Source organism: Convolutriloba macropyga, chromosome 15, assembly GCF_964194025.1.
Source record: "Convolutriloba macropyga chromosome 15, txConMacr16.3, whole genome shotgun sequence".
In the NCBI taxonomy this organism is placed as follows: domain Eukaryota; kingdom Metazoa; phylum Xenacoelomorpha; order Acoela; family Convolutidae; genus Convolutriloba; species Convolutriloba macropyga.
In genome coordinates this window covers 48,279,047-48,298,596 of record NC_134482.1, presented here as the reverse complement: position 1 = coordinate 48,298,596, position 19,550 = coordinate 48,279,047, and the positions used below count along the sequence as shown (strand labels likewise).

Genomic DNA, 19,550 nt, shown 5'->3' with positions numbered 1-19,550 from the left:
TGCCTCAAGTGACTGAGTCGGATGAATCGCCAGCTTCTATGCAAAAGTGTCCCCCCAGAGCCTCTGGTTCTAGTGCTCCCTCGCGTAGTAAACGACGACAAATCATCAAACAGACACAAATTCAAAACAGATCAATAATTTCATCCATAAAGTCGGCCGCAGCTCAGAGCCAACACGTCGAAACTGACTTTTCAGTCGGCCCGTACTCTCCTACACAGTCCTATCCTACACTATACTACGTGTCGCCTAACTACGAGGGGCCAGAATAATAAATGACGGTTGGGGAGGCGGAAAGACATTATGAGAGTGACAGTGATTAAAACTTTCCAAACGCTTAATTGTCTGACCAAAACTTTCTTAAGTAAAAACATTATAGTATTAATTTATAGTAACCAGTTCATATGTTATTAATTTTCTGATAAATAACTTCGTCATTTCTTTTCGTCAAAGGGGAGATGTGGTACAGTGGTACATTTCATTCAGTTGGGGCTACTGTCTTGTGATCTTGAATTGCCGCAATTGGAATACAAATGTCGTGATCAAATTGTTGATCAGTTTTAGTTGTCTCAATCTTAATCATTCTGCTCTTTTTCTTAATTTAACCTAGTTGCCTCTCTCTTAAACTAGAATTCTCTACGCCAAAGCATAAAGTTGTATTAGACAATTTCTGAGCTCTATTTCGCTAAGCGGAATATCAATCCAAAATTGGTTGTGATTTCGCTCCGCCAAATCAACACATATTTTGTATTCAAAATATTGAATTGCTCTACTATAAAATTAATAGTGAATTCGCTCCGCGAATTAACCCATTAATTCGGAACAATACAATAAGCAATTCGGCACCGCAAATCACACCGATTACAGATTGCGAATCTGTATGATAGATGTTTTCAAAAATTTGGAACCATTTAAGGCACTCAAAGTTCCAAGTTGTCCCAGTAATTTTTCCAAGCCAAAGCAATTAAAATTACGTCTATAGCGCATAGAAATTCTATATCTGTCTAATGTTTTCCCCCAATTCAACTGGTGATCTAATAATTGTATCTCTGCAGTAAAAAAATGTTTATGGTTTTCAAGCAGCGAAATTCTTCTCTCCCACCAGCGAAAGTTCTAAGTTCAAATTCTGCTTATTTTTCATTGTTTTGAAAAAAATCTTCAGAGATAATACAACAGCATCAAATTTATCAGTAAGATCATTCTGTTTCACTGAATTTCGGGAAGACTTGTGAGATTATGTTTATTTCCATTTTCTTGAGGTCCATGCGAGACGGGTGAACACACCTGTCATGAAATGGCTTTCTGTTCATTCAATGGAGTTGAACACTTTTGTGTGTGCAAATGGCCGCTAGAGGGCGATGGCCACTACTGCTCAGGTGAGTTATGGGAAACCTCGTTAATTAATTAAAATTTTTGTTTTTTTATTATAGCCCTCCCCCCTCCACCTTACTGGTATACTATATATCTCAACACCCCGTAAATATACCACCATAAGTGCTTTATTTCGGTGGGACTGGAGCGGGGGGTCTGTGATTAAAAAACTATTAACTATTTTATTTCTCTTTTTTTAAAACAAAATATCCAATTACTACTTTTCAGGACATCCGAAAATTGTCCCCTCGGCTGTGCATGATATCCAACTTCAGAATCTGATATTGGAAGGTTTGTTTTTTAGAGATTTAAAAATTATATTTTGTCTGCTATGAAATCTGTTATCTAACTATGACAGAACCGCGATCGTCTTATTTTGATTGACTCCAACTCCCGAACACACGCGTGCCGTTTAAGAACAATAAACTGTTAAAAGTTATGAAAGGGTGGGGGGGGGGGGGGGGGGGGGTAAGAGTTACAGTTCATGCACCATTGGACCACTAAATCTCGCCCAAACTTAGTCAAACTAGGCTGGGTTAGCCGACCTTTAAGACATAATGAGGTGTTCTTTTTACAGACATCAGGTTATTTATGTTGATCATTTTTGTTACGATTCGGAGCAAAAGTTGGTTTTTATTGGCGAATCATCTTTTATTCTGCGTGAAAGTTGTCCGCGTTACAGTTGCGTCTATTTTGAGAGACATATTGAAACAAAAAACGTAAAATGAAGATTACCTAATTACAGTTGGCTAAGTACAAACTTTTGCGGTATCATTGAATAATACTACAGCAGACCTGGGAACTTTAGAAAAAATTAGAGCATCCGAGGAGTTTTAAAATCATGTTGGACAGAATCAGTTTGCTGTAATTCCTATTAAGTTTCTTTGTTTTCATTGCTGAAACAATAAACTTGATGTCGTTCAATTTCCTGTGATCTTAAAAAAGATGGAATGATGATAAATTCAGTCAGATTGGCACTTATTTTGATAAATTAAAAAAAAACTTTGCCGAAGTAAAAAAGCTGAAAACACGTGTACTTAATTTGTACATTATATGCGATTCTTGAATACTTCTATTTAGTTGAAAAAAAGGGGAAAGAGAAAAACGGAAAGCGAAAATAAAATAATTTGAAAACTAGTTCAAAGATTAAGTACGATTAAAATGATCACTTTTATAACTTGTGAAACTTGGCACTTTTGAATTTTGAGTTTTTTTTTTCATTGCTATCATTATTTCTCCGCAGGTTACGTGGAACAGGAACCAGATGACCCCGATGCTACATTCGATGATCCAGGTGACTCGTCCAAAATAAAATTTCAAGGTATTTAGTTGATTGTTACATTCGTGACTATAATGTGTGAGAATATTAAAGCCAAAATGCCCAAATTACACCACTTTACTCCGTCGTCAAGCTGTCTGATCAGAGGGGTCAGACAGTAGGGTCTGGCACCTCAACCTGGGAATTATCTGCATTGGAGTTTTAAAGCAGTCTTAAAAACTTTCACCGGTGACCAAACAAACTTTGAAATTTACGAAGAAAAACTCCTGCAGTTTTGAACGGTAGCCATTCCTTGTTTTGTGTGTTAGCACATCCCTAGCCAGAAGCCTTCTAGCGAAGAGAAAGCAAATTTCGTAGAAATATTGAGAAAAAAAGTATTTTATGCAGACTTAATTTGAGTTTTCCGTGTTGAGATTTTGCAGAGAAATAAAGTAAGATTTGAAGTGAAACGAATAAAGAGAATTATTTTTCGATAGGCGGTTTTTAGCGGTAATTTTTTTTTCAACTGCATTCACCTGAACTCCTACAAAAATGACCTCCGTCAGCAGAGTTTGGACCTCGGACTTCTTACAAACATGACCCCTTGTCACATTCTTTCATCGGATTACGGCAATGGATAAACACATTAACGGCACTCGTACACTTTATAGCAATTTTTAGCGTTGACGACTCGACTTGGTTATTTTTGAAGTGCAGAAAACACGACCTGTTCAAAATGGAAATCAAATTGATATAACGCGGATCGTTTTACTAATCAAAGTTTTTTTTTGAATTTTTTGGCACTTTATTGGGTATTTTCGTATACGACATGTGACTATGCTTGAAGTCACTGAGAACGTTAAGTGTACCGGTTCGAGAAATATGCGAGTATAACGCACTAGGGGGGCGCAAACGGAAATGATCCTTAAAATCTTTCACCACTTTATTTTAATTGACTAAAGCTATCTGACATTTGAAATGTGGCATTGTCGGCTTTCCAAATTTAAAAACATTTTTGGCTTGTTTAAACTTTCGGATCTGTTTTGATAATTCCCGAGAGCGAAAACTTTGTCTTCATAATGCTGTGAAAAAGAATCATTGAAAGCACGTTTTTTCACTAAGTAATCTAAAAACTGGCTCTAGCTATAAACATTTTTCATCACGATAACGGGGCCCCGAGTTGCTGGCTATAAAAACAATCTCAATCATACCAGGTCATATATGATTAGTATGATTTCTTGGAAATCATGGAAAGCTCATTCATTTTTTGAACGGACGCTTAAACGGCCACAATTGTGATCCCCTAATTTTGTCAAGCAGGTTGGATAGTGATTTCATTTTTATTGTCTAGAATATGAAATTAAAATTTCCTGGTGATCATACAAGAATCATAAAACGAACAGAGTGAAAACATATCAATTATAATTGTCATATTCTAACCAAGGTTAAGGAAACAGTCCTGAATTTCTGCCCGGGTCGAGGTTTGATCAAAAATAATGTAAGAATAGCGGTGAATAGCGGTGATTCACAATTTTTTCACCGCAAAGCGCCCGCATCTTTTAGCGTTGAATGCTGTGAAAGCGCTGAATTTTTGTAAGATTTGCGGTTTAAAGCGCTGAAAAGCGGTTTTTCATCGCATTCATTGCATAGAGCGCAAACTTTTTATTCAAATTCACCGGAAATCTTACATCTTTTAGCGTTTTTTAGTGGTGACACCTCGAATAGGATGTCAAGTTTCTAGTTGCTCTTATAAGACTCTTTAGATGATTTCGGCGTTTTCATGGATCTGAATGAATTGGGCCAAACAAGTGACTTCGACAGCAAGAGATGCGCAGAAATTAAACGAGATTCAAAAGCAAAAGAAGTCGGAACTGTAACTGTTCAGATGAAAAACAGACACTATATAAAAGCTGTCGGATTCAACACCAGAAATGACGAACTATCTGGTAAGTTACGAACTGGTTAGGTATTAACTTAGGTATTTAACTTTTTTTTAAGTATCTCTTGAACGGTACTTAAACTTTCGCTAATTCTAATAGTCCACTGATTACTGGATTAACACCGGATTGACTTTTCCCGCTATCTTTTTTCTTAGCACTGCGTGGCTTAAACGTATATGGAAAATGGTCAACTTGTCTTCAATTAATTACGACCTAGAAAATCAATTCGATTTGATAATTTTCTTGAGAATTAAAAAAAGTATTCATGGCACAAATCAAACAAATCTGAGTTTGATCTTATCAGTCATGGTTTAAACGACATTTGCAACGTCTTCTGTACCCATTTATTAAAACTTTATTTTAAGTTTTTTATGTAAGCATATCAGGGAAATACTTGAGTGGATAATAATAATTTTCAATCAATTTTATAACTTGATTAACTAGCGCTCGCACCCACACAAACACACAAACACACCCCCCCCCCACACACACACACACACACACACACACACACACACACACACACACACACTTACGCCCACCCCCCCCCCCCCCCCCCACACACACACACACACACACACAAAGTTGAAGTTTCTATGATTTCACTAGTGTTGGGATTCTAGCCTGACGGGAACTATCCAGGTCCCTTGTCTTTCAGACTTTGTTCGAGTACCATTTATCAATTTGTACGTCTGTGAAGGAGAATTTTTATGCCGGAACTGCACTGGGGGAGCTGAAGGAATCAATCTCTTGGGAAATGAGGGCTGGAACTACGTTCTTTGTGAAGAAGTAGGATCAAATCTGAAGATAGAGGTCAATCTACCAGAAGATGATATCCACGCGTCTCTTACAATTTGTGAATTGAGTTCATTCGGACTTGATGGTAAGTGAAAATGGTTTTACCCGTTATAACCCTCACCTCCAGTCTAGTGTTAAACTAACGTTTGGCCGGCGCAATTACCATGAAAATACCACAATGGAAGGGGTACAATTTCCTCTTGAAGGGGGCTATAATGGCCCAGTGACCCAAATTTTGATACACCTTGAAAAGGAACATATTAAAACATGGTAAATCTTGCCAAAATCTTGACATATTTCCGGTAAGGACCCAGAGAAAGTTATAGCATGGCTTGTTGAGAAGACCCAAAAAAACTATTATCACTGACGTGTCTTTACCATAGTCAAATTTAGCAGATTTAAGGTGCGAGTTAGTGTTTTTACTCGGGTTAGTAAATGTTTTCTGCTTCCATTTTTGCAATCTTAATACATAGGATAGTAATTACATTTACACTATGGAAGATCGAGGGGGGTTGTCCTCACATGTAAGAGATAGGGTTGTCCTGAGGACAACCCTACCTTTTTGCATTGGGAAGGACAGCCCAACCCGATACATGCGCTATGACAACCCAACCTTTTGCATGGGATAGGACAACCCAACCTTTTGCATTGGCAAACACAACCCAACCCGATACATGTGCTATGACAACCCAACCTTTTGCATGGGATAGGACAACCCAACCTTTTACATGCAGGGACAGCCATAACTTTTACATGCACAGACAGCCGAATTATTAACCAAACATTTTCCCCCTGCGTTGAGGAGTTATTACTACGACTTAACCGAAAAGGATTAAGGGGATTGTCTTACTGTCTAGAAATTACCATTTCTGAAATAATGCGCAATGACAACAATAGCAACGGCGGATTTGGATAGGATTCATGAGATATACAAGAAAGTGAAAAAAGAATATTCACAATGCGGTGAAAGATTTATGTACTTTTTAGCAACTTGTTTGTATTTGGATCCTGACCTCGATTTGGAAATTGTAATGAAATTGAGACGGTATGGTGGAATGATTGGGATTGACAATTCTTCGTTAAACGTTTATTTCAAAAATTATAAAGTTTTGCGTTTGCATGCTATAATTCACGACGCTTGTGGTTTTGTCTATGAGTACAGTGAAAAGGGGCCCGGTTATTCATACGTTCTACCCTGTCCAGTCACAAATGAATATGTGGGTCATGTGACTGGTATTGCTTTTTATTTGTACTCAAAGACTTTCAAAAACCGTTTATGCAATAGATTGGAATGTTGACGGCAAAAGTGGTTGTTCATGACTTTGAAGGCTTTCGAAGCAAAAAATTTGGTTTTATTGTGAAAGAACTAGCCATAACTTGCAATAACTACACGGATACAATTTCATTCTCACCTCTGCACTCATTCAATTCTCTTATTTTGAGTGAACAAAAATCTTATCAGTGGGTTTCAAAATATCTTCATGGTTTGTATTGGGAGACGGGAGATTACCCATATTGCTATCTACGACAAATTCATCAGAGTCTAGCGCTTCGATTTCCTCTATCAGATTTTTATGCGAAGGGTGTAGAGAAAACTGATACTTTGCAAAAACTGCTTCCTAGAAAATTTACAAACCTTGAGGATTTGTTATGCCCCAAAATTGAACATTTGAGTTCCTATCGAGAGACCCCAATTTGTGACTTGCGTTCAACAAATTGCCCAAAACGACAGAAAAACAAACATTGTGCGAGGAAGAAGGCCCAATTGTTCTTCTACTGGCTGATCCATGAACAACCGTTGATTGGAAAAGACAGCACCGTCTGTACTCCAAGTGAATTTGTCTCCAAATTTGATCGTTTACAGTTGCTTAGCGGCTGAAAATCAATTGACTGTTACACTAGTCAAAGAGGAAAAAATTGACAGTCGGGGACAAACTGTATTGAGGAAACAGCAAGTTGTTTGCACTGGTGCCGAAATAGAATCCTTCAAAAAATATCTCTCACTTTTAGAATATTTTCAACTGTATCATGTCTATGAAAGAGAAAATGCAAAGAATGAATCTAACCCCTTTACCTATGCCGAAGCGGTCAGTTCCAGTGCAAGTGCCTCTGAACGATGAAAATCTACCTAAAGAAGTTAAGCAGCTTGCGGAACAAGCATGTATGGATTCAGTTACGCATTACGGGATGGAGTATGGCATGAAAGCAAGTTATACAGTTGCTTACAAAAAAAAGAGGACAAGAACTCTCATCAAACAACTTATGAATTTTTTTGTAGTTGACTAACAAAACTAATATTCATGTTGATTTGAGAATTTAATTATTTTGTTAATTCCTTTCTGAAACACCGTTTTTACAATGAGTTCAACTGCGGATCAGTTAGATTCGGGGGCTGGTATAACAGACTTAGTTTTCGATGAAAATCAACAGGAAAGGAGATCTTGGAGATTTTGCAATTCAAGAGTGCCAAGATCAGAAGTTGTTTATTTTACTCAAATTTTCATTATAGTTTTTCTTATTACAGTATCTCTTATCAAGTTGGTGTTTTTTCAATTGGATTGCGAGGAGTCAACATTTTGGTTTTCGCTCCTCTCTTGCACAGTTGGTTACGCACATCCAAACCCAAATTTATGAATAAAATTGTTTCAACAAGCGATCGACTCTTTATGGCAGTGTCTGGTCCATCTTGGTGTGGCAAAACCGAATTGGTTTTTAAAATGTTTTTACACTACACTTTTCCACCTAAATTTCAATCATTTTTTTATTTCTATCAGCACGAACAACCAAAGTTTGAGTCCTTAGAGAGAATATTGAATATACAGTTTAAAAAATTGACAAGTTTCGAAATTTTCTAAAAGTTAGAAGACTGTCTTCTTGTCTTTGAGAGTTCATGCAAAGAAACTTTCAACGATAAAGAGTTTTCAAAACTTGCGACTGCAGGTCGTCAAAAAAATATAAGTGTTATTTACGTTAAGCACAATTTATTTCAACAAGGCAAGTGGTCGAGAACAATCGAATTGAATACAGCACACATTATTTTATTCAAATCACCACGTGACGTTCAAAAAATTGGTTTAATTGGTCGACAGCTCAACAACACACAATTTCTTAAAGAAAGTTACGAGCTAGCGACCAAACAGCCTTTTGGTCATTTATTAATTGATTTACACCCAAAGACGTCGGATGTTTTACGATACTGCTCAAACATTGTGCCTCCAGGACGATCAATTTTCTACTTACCGTCCGCGAAAGCTGTAATAACAAATTAAACAAATGAAACAGAGATAACTATGTCTGCTGCGGCAAATGCTTCAGTAAAGCGACATCAACTTAAAAAAACTGATAAAGACAGCTTCTAAAAACTTTATTCAATTTCTCTGTGAATGTTTTCTCAACGTAGTCAATGGTAATGTTGCGATTAACAGAAAACTAATTGAAACCCACGAAGAATCATTTCGAAAAATATTATCGAAACAAACAGATTTGAAGGAAAAGAAAAAAATTCTTGGTAGAGAATCAGAACTGTTAAAAACGGTTGGTCTTTCGTGTTATTTCTACTTGATGGAATCATAATGCATACAGAAGAGTTCGTTCTAATTCCAAAACGTATGTTTATAACGAAGCAAACCCAAAAGAGCGAAATTATTGAAAACCCACAATATAAAAACAAAGCTATTCAGTTATCACTCATGCAACGAAACAAGCTCATAAATGATGAGTAAGTAGGAAAAACTGATAGAGTGATACAAACAGATCCAACAAATATTGAACGAGATGTAGATAAAGCAGAAAGAGTGGTCCAAACAGATTCAACCAACTTTGAAGAGCAGGAAAAAATGGAGGCTTCTGGTGATGACAGTGAAATGAATCCAATTGTCACACAAAAACCAACAGTTGAATCATTTGAGTCGATAATGAAAAACGTTATATTAAAAGAAAGTCTTTGAATCAAACGTGCGGAAATAGTACTTGATTTCATTCTTCAATCAAACCAAATCACTATTGGGGAAGAGAGCCAACTAATTTACGTTGACAATACACCCACGGATGTACAAGTTTAATTTTTTTTGTATAATTTGGAACAACCAACCAAGAAAATAGATCAAGAGGCATATTCAAATATGCAACAGAAGCAGCTGATGCATTCAAAAAAATGATCAAACATATACAACCCGAGAAAGTATGGGTTGATGATGGAACAGAATTTCTCGGAGCTTTCAAAAGATTGTGCAACTCACGAGCAATTCATTTGTAGAGCACTTTTAGTGAAAAAATGTCTGTTTTTGCCGAACGGAATATTCGTTCACTAAAAAAAATCATCGATAGGTACCTTGAAGAAAAATGGACTTATTCCCACATTGGCAAATTAGACGACTTTGTGAAAACAATCAACTCACGTATTAACCGGACAACTAAACTTGCACCAAACAAAGCCTCAAAAAATGACGTACTACGGCTTGTGTCCTTGAGCGCTGAAACAACTGTTTCTCAAAAACCTCGCTTCTTTGTTGCAGATTTTGTTAGAACTGTCAAAAAAGACAAAGCTTTCAGAAAGGGCTACGAACAATCATATACTGACAAAGTTTTTGAGATAACAGATTTCCGACATTATTTCCGCCATCATATTCCCTCATTGATGCAAACAAAGAAAAAATAGAAGGATAATTTTATCAATCGGAATTGCAGCTTGTTCGTGAAAGGAAAGAAGAAAATGAGTAGAAATCGTTTTGACGATGAGTTCACTGTGCATGTTATTTCATCAGCTTCTATGCAAATATTTGGATCAAACACTCTGGCTTCTTTTCGCAATTTTTTCAATGATGAAATTCAACTCTCTGGTGACTGGAGGGTGGTTTTTAGTGAAATAATTTTTCCAACAAAAACTGAGCACGTCGTGAATGAGATTTAATAGCATACAGTCTTAAGGGATATGAAGACTCGCAGAAAATTTAGTCTGATGCTAATGTCATTTCTCGGCCTTACAATGGAGAAAAAATTTCCTTCATGACTGGCGATTTTGACAATGTTAATCAACTTCTTGGTACTATCAAGCGATCAGTTTGACTACCCAATTTTTCGTTTCGAGAAAACAAGAGTACTGGAAAATACAAAATAATTTTTTGGTAAATATGAAGGAATCACTTTTCATAGTGATGAAATACCTAGCGTTGTGGGCTTTACAGGAGTTCCAGATGGACGCGGTGTACACATTGGTTACAAAATGGGTACAGTTACATCAAATAAACTAATGAAGAGTGATGAGACAAAAGCATACTTTGGAGAATTCCCTGCTGAACTATGCGCGGGAATGCATCTAAAATTCATTTAAATAAACATTTTTAAGTATCAGTATGTGGGTGACGCAAGAGCTCCGTTATTGCGTGTCATTGATTCAAAACAACGTCTCAAAAACGGTAGCGTGTAAGAAACTTGAACCAACACATCGAATTGTTTTTTTTTCAAATTTAGACTATGAAAAACTGTTATCAAACACTATACAATCAAATTCAATTGAGCTTCGCACTGAGACAGGACAATTAGTTCCTTTTTCGGGAACAAGTAAAGTTATTTTAAGTTTACAATTCAAAAAGTTTTCTGATTAGCATGGATTCCTATTATGCCAATCAGGTAACGTCATTGCCGCATTTTTCCGGACACTATAGACAAAGGGGAAGTGGGTTTGGGTGTTTAGCTGCGGGAATTGAACGCGTTGCTTTACCATTGGCTTGACGCTTTATTCTACCGACTGCAAAACGTATCGGGAGAGAGCTTTTAAAACAGGGTGTTCCCGAAATTGTAGATGTAGTCTCAAAGAAAAAGTCACCAAAACAGGCCCTGAAAAACACAGTCTCAAACACCATCAAAAAACAGACAAGAGGACGAGCGCGACAACTCCAACAACTACCAAGGAAACAAATTGGAAGCCGTTCAAATAAGTTAACAAAAAAGCGCAAAAACTTGCTCATTTCAACGTCAAGCGCACCAAAAAGAAGTCGATCAGATTTTTTTGCAAAGCTGAAACATGATCGCTAATTTTTTACCAACTGAGGCAACTCACAGTTCCCTCGATCTGTTTGAAAAACCATACCTCTTAGTCACATTTGATGGAAGTTTTTGTCAAAAACTGGGACCGGTTTATAGCCCCAACGGTCCAATGTTGGAATTTGAAGTCGCTGGCGATTGAAATAACTTTATTGACTTACAAAAAATATTCCTGGAAGTCAAATGTAAAATTGTTCAGTCGTCCAAAGAAAATTTAAAAAAAGACGGTACCGCTGCTGCAGATGTGACTAGAACTGAAGCTCCATACTTTTTCAATAATGTGCTGCATTCACTGTTCTCTGACTGCACAGTGTCAGCCAACGGACTAAAAATATCAAATGCAAATGAAAAATTATGCTCACAAAAGTTTTATTGAGACTGAATTTTCACACAACAAAGACGCAAAAATCACTTGGTTAGCTTGTCAAAGCTACTCGTATGAGGAAAACCCTGGAACCTTATCAACTACTGAAGTAAATAGAAAAAAATCTTTAGTCAGACAGTCAAATGAATGCACGTTTTACGGAATGGTTGCAGTCGACCTTTTCACATGTGACAGGCATCCAATGAGTGGTGTAACTCTTCGGATTGCTTTTCGAAGATCAATTGATGACTTTGTTATTATGTCAGATGATGCTGCTAAGCATTATAAAGTGAAAAATGTGGAAGCAAAAATTTGTGTGTGCGCAAGATGACTTTGAACGATGACGTTGTGTCGGCCACTGAAAAAACATTGCTTACTAGCCCGGATTCCTGTTCATACCTTAATCCCTTAAAAAAAACATTTTTGGCTTCTACTGGTCTTCACAGCTGAAAACAAGAAGACATATTTGCCAGGGAACCAATCCGAAGATTGGCTTTATGTCTGAACACCAACGAAGCTTTTCTCGGTAACAATAGACAGAATCCATTTCTTTTCCGAAAATTTGATTTGGAACAGATTTATATCTATCGAAATGGAATGCCAAACGCAGATAGTCCAATATCAACAAATGATGATAAGCGTCTTTACTTCAATACAATATCAGACTTAGCCTATATTGACAATGGTCATGGTATAAGTTTGACAGACTACCCAAACCATTTTATTATGGATTTTTATTTGACCAGCACTCAACAAGTTTCTCACAATTTTATTCATCCCGAGCTAACAAATTGCTCAATTTCGATCGAGCTAAAATTTTTGGCTGCCTTGCCCAACAATATTGAACTCTACTCAAGACGTCCTGCATCGTTTGGAAGCTCAAAACGATTACAAGAACAGAGCAAACTGTCATTAACAAAAGTCAAAACTTATTTAGATACTTAGCCGCCCTTCACAAAATAATGCTCGATTCGAATGCAATTTCCCAGATTTAAAGTGATTGTGAAAGATATCAATGAAATTTGGTCATTGGATTTAGCACACGTTGACAACCTTGCAAAATACAATCGCGATTTCAAGTACCATTTGGTAGCAGTTGATTGTCTGTCACGATACTTAGAGTAGAGCAAATGAAGACAAAATATGCAACAGAAGTAGCTGATGCATTCAAAAAAATAATCAAACATATACAACCCGAGAAAGTATGGGTTGATGATGGAACAGAATTTCTCGGAGCTTTCAAAAGATTGTGCAACTCACGAGCAATTCATTTGTAGAGCACTTTTAGTGAAAAAATGTCTGTTTTTGCCGAACGGAATATTCGTTCACTAAAAAATATCATCGATAGGTACCTTGAAGAAAAATGGACTTATTCCCACATTGGCAAATTAGACGACTTTGTGAAAACAATCAACTCACGTGTTAACCGGACAACTAAACTTGCACCAAACAAAGCCACAAAAAATGACGTACTACGGCTTGTGTCCTTGAGCGCTGAAACAACTGTTTCTCAAAAACCTCGCTTCTTTGTTGCAGATTTTGTTAGAACTGTCAAAAAAGACAAAGCTTTCAGAAAGTGCTGCGAACAATCATTTACTGACGAAGTTTTTGAGATAACAGATATTCCGACATTATTTCCGCCATCATATTCAATCATTGATGCAAGCAAAGAAAAAATAGAAGGATATTTTTATCAATCGGAATTGCAGCTTGTTCGCGAACGGAAATAAGAAAATGAGTAGAAATCGTTTTGACGATGAGTTCACTGTGCATGTTATTTCATCAGCTTCTATGCAAATATTTAGGTCAAACACTCTGGCTTCTTTTCGCAATTTTTTCAATGATGAAATTCAACTCTCTGGTGACTGGAGGGTAGAATAATTTTTCCAACAAAATTGAGCACGTCTTGAATGGAGATTTAATAGCATACAGTCTTAAGGGATATGAAGATTCGCGGAAAATTTCGTCTGATGCTAATGTCATTAATCGGCCTTACAATGGAGAAAAACTTTCCTTCATGACTGGCAATTTTGACAATGTTAATCAACTTCTTGTTACTATCAAGCGAACAGTTGGACTACCCAATTTTTCGTTTCGAGAAATCAAGAGTACTGGAAAATACGAAATAATTTTTGGTAAATATGAAGGAATCACTTTTCCTAGTGAGGAAATAACTAGCACTGTGGGCTTTACAGGAATTCCAGACGGACGTCGTGTACCCATTGGTTACAAAATGGGTACATTTACATCAAATAAATTAATGAAGAGTGATGAGACAGATGAGACAAATAAATTAATGAAGAGTGTGAAGCATACTTTGGAGAATTCCCTGCTGAACTATGCGCGGGAAAGCACCTAATATTCATTTACACAAACATTATTGAGTATCAGTATGTGGGTGACGCAAGAGCTCCGTCATTGCGTGTCATTGATTCAAAACAACGTCTGAAAAACGGTAGCGTGTGTGAACTTGAACCAACACATCGAATTGTTTTTTTTTTTCAAATTTAGACTATAAAAAACTGTTATCAAACACTATACAATCAATTTCAATTGAGCTTCGCACTGTGACAGGACAATTAGTTCCTTTTTCGGGAACAAGTAAAGTTATTTTAACTATACAATTCAAAAAGTTTTCTGACTAGCATGGATTCCTATTATCCCAATCAGGTAACGTCATTGCCGCATTTCTCCGGACACTATAGACAAAGGGGAAGTGGGTTTGGGTGTTTAGCTGCGGGAATTGAACGCGTTGCTTTACCATTGGCTTGACGCTTTATTCTACCGACTGCAAAACGTATCGCGAGAGAGCTTTTAAAACAGGGTGTTCCCGAAATTGTAGATTTAGTCTCAAAGAAAAAGTCACCAAAACAGGCCTTGAAAAACACAGTCTCAAACACCATCAAAAAACAGACAAGAGGACGAGCGCGACAACTCCAACAACTACCAAGGAAACAAATTGGAAGCCGTTCAAATAAGTTAACAAAAAAGCGCAAAAACTTGTTCATTTCAACGTCAAGAGCTCCAAAAAGAAGTCGATCAGATTTTTTTGCAAAGCTGAAATATGATCGCTAATTTATTACCAACTGAGGCAACTCACAGTTCCCTCGATCTGTTTGAAAAACCATCCTTCTTAGTAACATTTGATGGAAGTTTTTGTCAAAAACTGGGCCCGGTTTATAGCCCCAACGGTCCAATGTTAGAACTTGAAGTCGCTGGCGATAGAAATAACTTTATTGACTTACAAAAAATATTCCTGGAAGTCAAATGTAAAATTGTTCAATCGTCCAAAGAAAATTTAAAAAAAGACGGTTCTGCTGCTGCAGATGTGACTAAAACTGGCGCTCCATACTTTTGCAATAATGTACTGCATTCACTGTTCTCTGACTGCACAGTGTCAGACAACGGGCTAAAAATATCAAATGCAAATGGAAATTATGCTCACAAAAGTTTTATTGAGACTGAACTTTCACACAACAAAGACGCAAAAATCACTTGGTTAGCTTGTCAAAGCTACTCGTATGAGGAAAACCCTAGAACCTTATCAACTACTGAAGTAAATAGAAGAAGATCTTTAGTCAGACAGTCAAATGAATGCACGTTTTACGGAGTGGATGCAGTCGACTTTTCACATGTGACAGGCATCTAATGAGTGGTGTAACTCTTCGGATTGCTTTTCGAAGATCAATTGATGACTTTGTTATTATGTCAGATGATGCTGCTAAGCATTATAAAGTGAAAAATTTGGAAGCAAAAATTTGTGTGTGCGCAAGATGACTTTGAACGATGACGTTGTGTCGGCCATTGAAAAAATATTGCTTACTAGCCCGGATTCCTATCCATACCTTAAACCCTTACAAAAACATTTTTGGCTTCTACTGGTCTTCACAGCTGGAAACAAGAAAACATATTTGCCAGGGAACCAATCCGAAGATTGGCTTTATGTCTGAACACCAACGAAGTTTTTCTCGGTAACAATAGACAGAATCCATTTCTTTTCCAAAAATTTGATTTGGAACAGATTTATATCTGTCGAAATGGAATGCCAGTCGCAGTTAGTCCAATATCAACAAATGATGATTAGCGTCTTTACTTCAATACAATATCAGACTTAGCCTATATTGACAATGGTCATGGTATAAGTTTGACAGACTACCCAAACCATTTTTCATGGTTTTTGATTTGACCAGTACTCAACAAGCTTCTCACGATTTTATTCATCCCGAGCTAACAAATTGTTCAAGTTCGATCGACCTGAAATTTTCGGCTGTCTTGCCCAACAATATTGAATTATTCATTATTGGCGAAATAGCTAGCACCATTTGTGTGGATTCTGCACGCCGGGTTTCAAAAAATTACATTTTAAGCAACTAATGGATGAGAATTATATCAATGACCTCATTCAAAAACGTAGAAATCTGAAATACAAATTTCGTGGTGTATTCGCTGCCGACAACTTTCCGCAAAAAGTCCGCAAAAATAGTTTTCTCATCGTAAATGCTTCAACCTTGAACAGCCCTGTACACACTGGCTTCTTCTATGTAATCTAAACAATAAAATTATCTTTGCAGACCCCTTGGGACAATCGATTATTGCCTATAGAGACCTATATCACCGACTATTTGACACTAATGCACAAATATGTCAATTTCTCGAACATCAACCAATTCAGAGTCAAAACTCAGAACTGTTTGGACTTTTTTGTATTTATATTGCGCATGTTATTTTTAGTAAAAAAGAAATTGTAAAAATTAATGATGTTCAATTGCTTCGCTTTGCTTTTCATATGATGTTTTAATATCTGTTGAATAAAATATTGTTTTCAAAATTTAATTATTTCTTCAAATACGAGACGAACAAAGAGTAACTCAGAATCAATATCTAATTTTCCATAACCACTCACAAATATGTCCATAACCTTACAAAAAGCACCAGAATGGGGACCATTTAAAATGTTTTCAACTCGTTTTAAAGTTTCTGTACAAATTTGGTCAGTTTCAGTTTGTTCATGGCCGGTTGCTGTTGAGATGGCATTGTGGATTGTTTTCTGTGCCATTCCTGTAGATTTCGTTGCTGACGTTTTTGTCGTTGTCAACATCTTTGCTTTGTTTGAAATTGGAAGACGCTTGTGAACCGTTGCTGGGTCAATTTGTTCTCCTGTTTTGTCATTGAAGTCAACGGTTAACTTCAACTTTTTAAATACGTCTCCGTTATTTCCAGAATTGAAGAATTTGAAAATAGGTGTTTGAAAGTTGTGAAAGGACAGGGGACAGCAAATGATTTGTTTTGCTTTGTAGGCCCAATATCAGTTGAACTATCAATCAAAAGGTGAAAATGGGTAGTTGCTATTTGGCAAACCTCAGATTCAAAGTGAGGACAAACTGCATAATTAACCAAACTCGTAATGTCTGTTGGCTTTTGATCAACAATTTTGAATTTAAATTGTTTCTGAAATTGTTTGAATTAACTTGGAGAACGTTCATACATTGCTTCCACCATCCTTGCTCTCGTGTTGAAGTTTAGGCCTTTTATTGTGTGGCGGTTTTTTCGAACAGTCTTTTGCTGACTTTTCTTCTGATTCAAGTATGTTCTCTGCCGTTTTGACCAAGTTCCCAAATTCTTGCAGAGTTAACGAAATTCTCTGTTCAAACTCGTATTCTTCTGCTGTCTTTTTAAACAGTTTCAGAAACACATACGTTCCTGTCCTTTCATAAGTTTTCAGCTTTGCCCTTATTAAACGATTATCAGTTTTGGAAATATCAAAATAGCAATCTCCAAACTCAGTATCTTGTGAAGTGACGTGACTCTGCATCTACTGGAAGTGAAGGGCATAGTGTGCAAATTGTTTTTATCACTTTCAAGTATTCTAATGTGTAAAGATTCAAACTAATGGCGGCGGCAATTTGGGATTAAATCAGTGTGGTCATTTTGTCTATTTAAATCCTGCTGACATGTGAATACAGAATCAAGTACACCTATGGCGTACTTGACTCTGTCTGTTGCAATCACTTTGGATTGTATAATTAATTTCAGATGTGACCTTAGTTATGGTTTCCCTACTGAAATGTGTAAAAATAGTTGGTGGTCCATTCTACCACAAAACCTGAAAATCAAAAACGGATGTGAACCTAGTCGTGACATTAAAAAAAACACAGGTTGAATTTCATATGAATTTAAAGTAATCGCGTACAGAAAACTCAAAACAGATGTTAACATCGATAAGAATTGAGACCAATGTAATTCAAATTGGTTGGTGGCCCGTTATAACACATGAAAATTAAAAACAGATGTGACCTAGTTGTGACGTTACTCAAAACACACGTCGAAATGAGGGGGAACGTGCAGGAAAATTCAAACAGATGTTATCCAAGATAAGAAATGCAAATCAGAGTTAACCTAAGTTAACTTGGTTGTTATATTATTAAAGTAGAAATTAAAAACAAATGTGATCCTAGATAAGTGGTGTGTTAAAACCTTTACGTATTTTCCCCTCAAAAATTAAAGCATTAATTTCTTTTGGTTCCTCTTGCTAAACAGTTGTAATTTCAATCTCTACTTGAAACCCTTTGGTTCCTCTTTCTAAACAGTTGTAAATTCGATCTCTACTTGAAACTAGTGTTCCGTTATATTTTGATTGTTATAATGTCTGTAAAAATTCTTTCTGAATCTGCAATTTCTCGAGAACAAAACTTTTGTTTATCAGACATTGTACGGGAACTTTGTCGTCTTGATTCAACAGAAAAAAAATGGCGATGTTTGGACAGTATACCAGCGTTGTCTAATTCCAAAACTCTTTACCAATGCAATTGAGGCTCTACCTAACAAAACGGAGCCTTCTGAGAGCAGCATTATTACTTCGGGTGGGTTCCTGCCTCCCAAAAGTATACCTGCTTTCGAAAATCACGATGTTGTCACCTTGAAAGACGAAGTGCGGAGGATATTCTATCGCTACGATTTTGAGTGTGTTCCACTTTGTGAAAACCAACTCGGGGTTTATCGGGCGTGCGAGGAGTTAGCTGATATGTGGGAACTCAAGTCTGCGCCCGATTCTCCGCTCAGTCAAACTCACACAAGTGAGCCAGTGACGCTTGCAGTCGACCCTAGTCCGACAGTTACACCGACTCCTAGCCCATCACTGTTTGCGGAAATCAGTAAAAGTTATCAACACAAGTTTTGCAACGGAAATCAAGATTTCGACTGGAGCAATCTATCCGGGACAAGCTTTCATACACCACAGCAACCGAATTCAGCTCTATTTGAAACGTGCGGCTCCTAAAGTTTGTGCGGCTCCTAAAAAACGAAGACCAGAAAACAACTTGATGGATATCTTTGATATTTAACACTTAAACTGAAAATATTATTATATGCGTGCTTTAGATTGCTCAACAGTTGTGTATCTATCATTCGTTCAATTGTGCTGATTGGCTTTGTACAATTTTTGATATAGACTTAATTCACAATAAAAACCTTCAACCTTTTCATAATGAATTGAACAAGTTCGATCATGTCCCACATGAACACTGCACTTTGTTGAAATCGAACTTGTTTGAACAAGTTCATTAAACCATCTTGCAAATTTCTACCGCTCTTCAGTTATTAGACTTGTCTATTTAATTTTTTAATGTTGGTTCGAAAAATCATTCTTGAAAAAAATGAAATTATTTGAAATATTTTGAAAATTAAAGTATTTCACGCAAACGATAAATGTTAAGAGAAAGAACGACAATTAATCAGGAAACCAAACAATACCTTTGCTCCAACTAGTTTTGCAGTGAAAAGT

At 36.7% G+C, this 19,550-nt stretch overlaps 1 protein-coding gene across 1 annotated transcript in view; it reads left to right on the top strand.

Moving 5' to 3' along the window:
• LOC142354390 (uncharacterized) overlaps positions 1–19,550 on the top strand; it is a 55,109-nt gene that overhangs the window by 10,576 nt on the left and 24,983 nt on the right. Inside the window, exons 2-6 of the mRNA XM_075406669.1 lie at positions 1,257–1,373; positions 1,597–1,659; positions 2,612–2,689; positions 4,390–4,572; positions 5,225–5,449. Coding sequence (XP_075262784.1) covers positions 1,292–1,373; positions 1,597–1,659; positions 2,612–2,689; positions 4,390–4,572; positions 5,225–5,449 — 631 coding nt within the window. The 5' untranslated portion in view covers positions 1,257–1,291. The remainder of the gene's footprint in view (positions 1–1,256; positions 1,374–1,596; positions 1,660–2,611; positions 2,690–4,389; positions 4,573–5,224; positions 5,450–19,550) is intronic.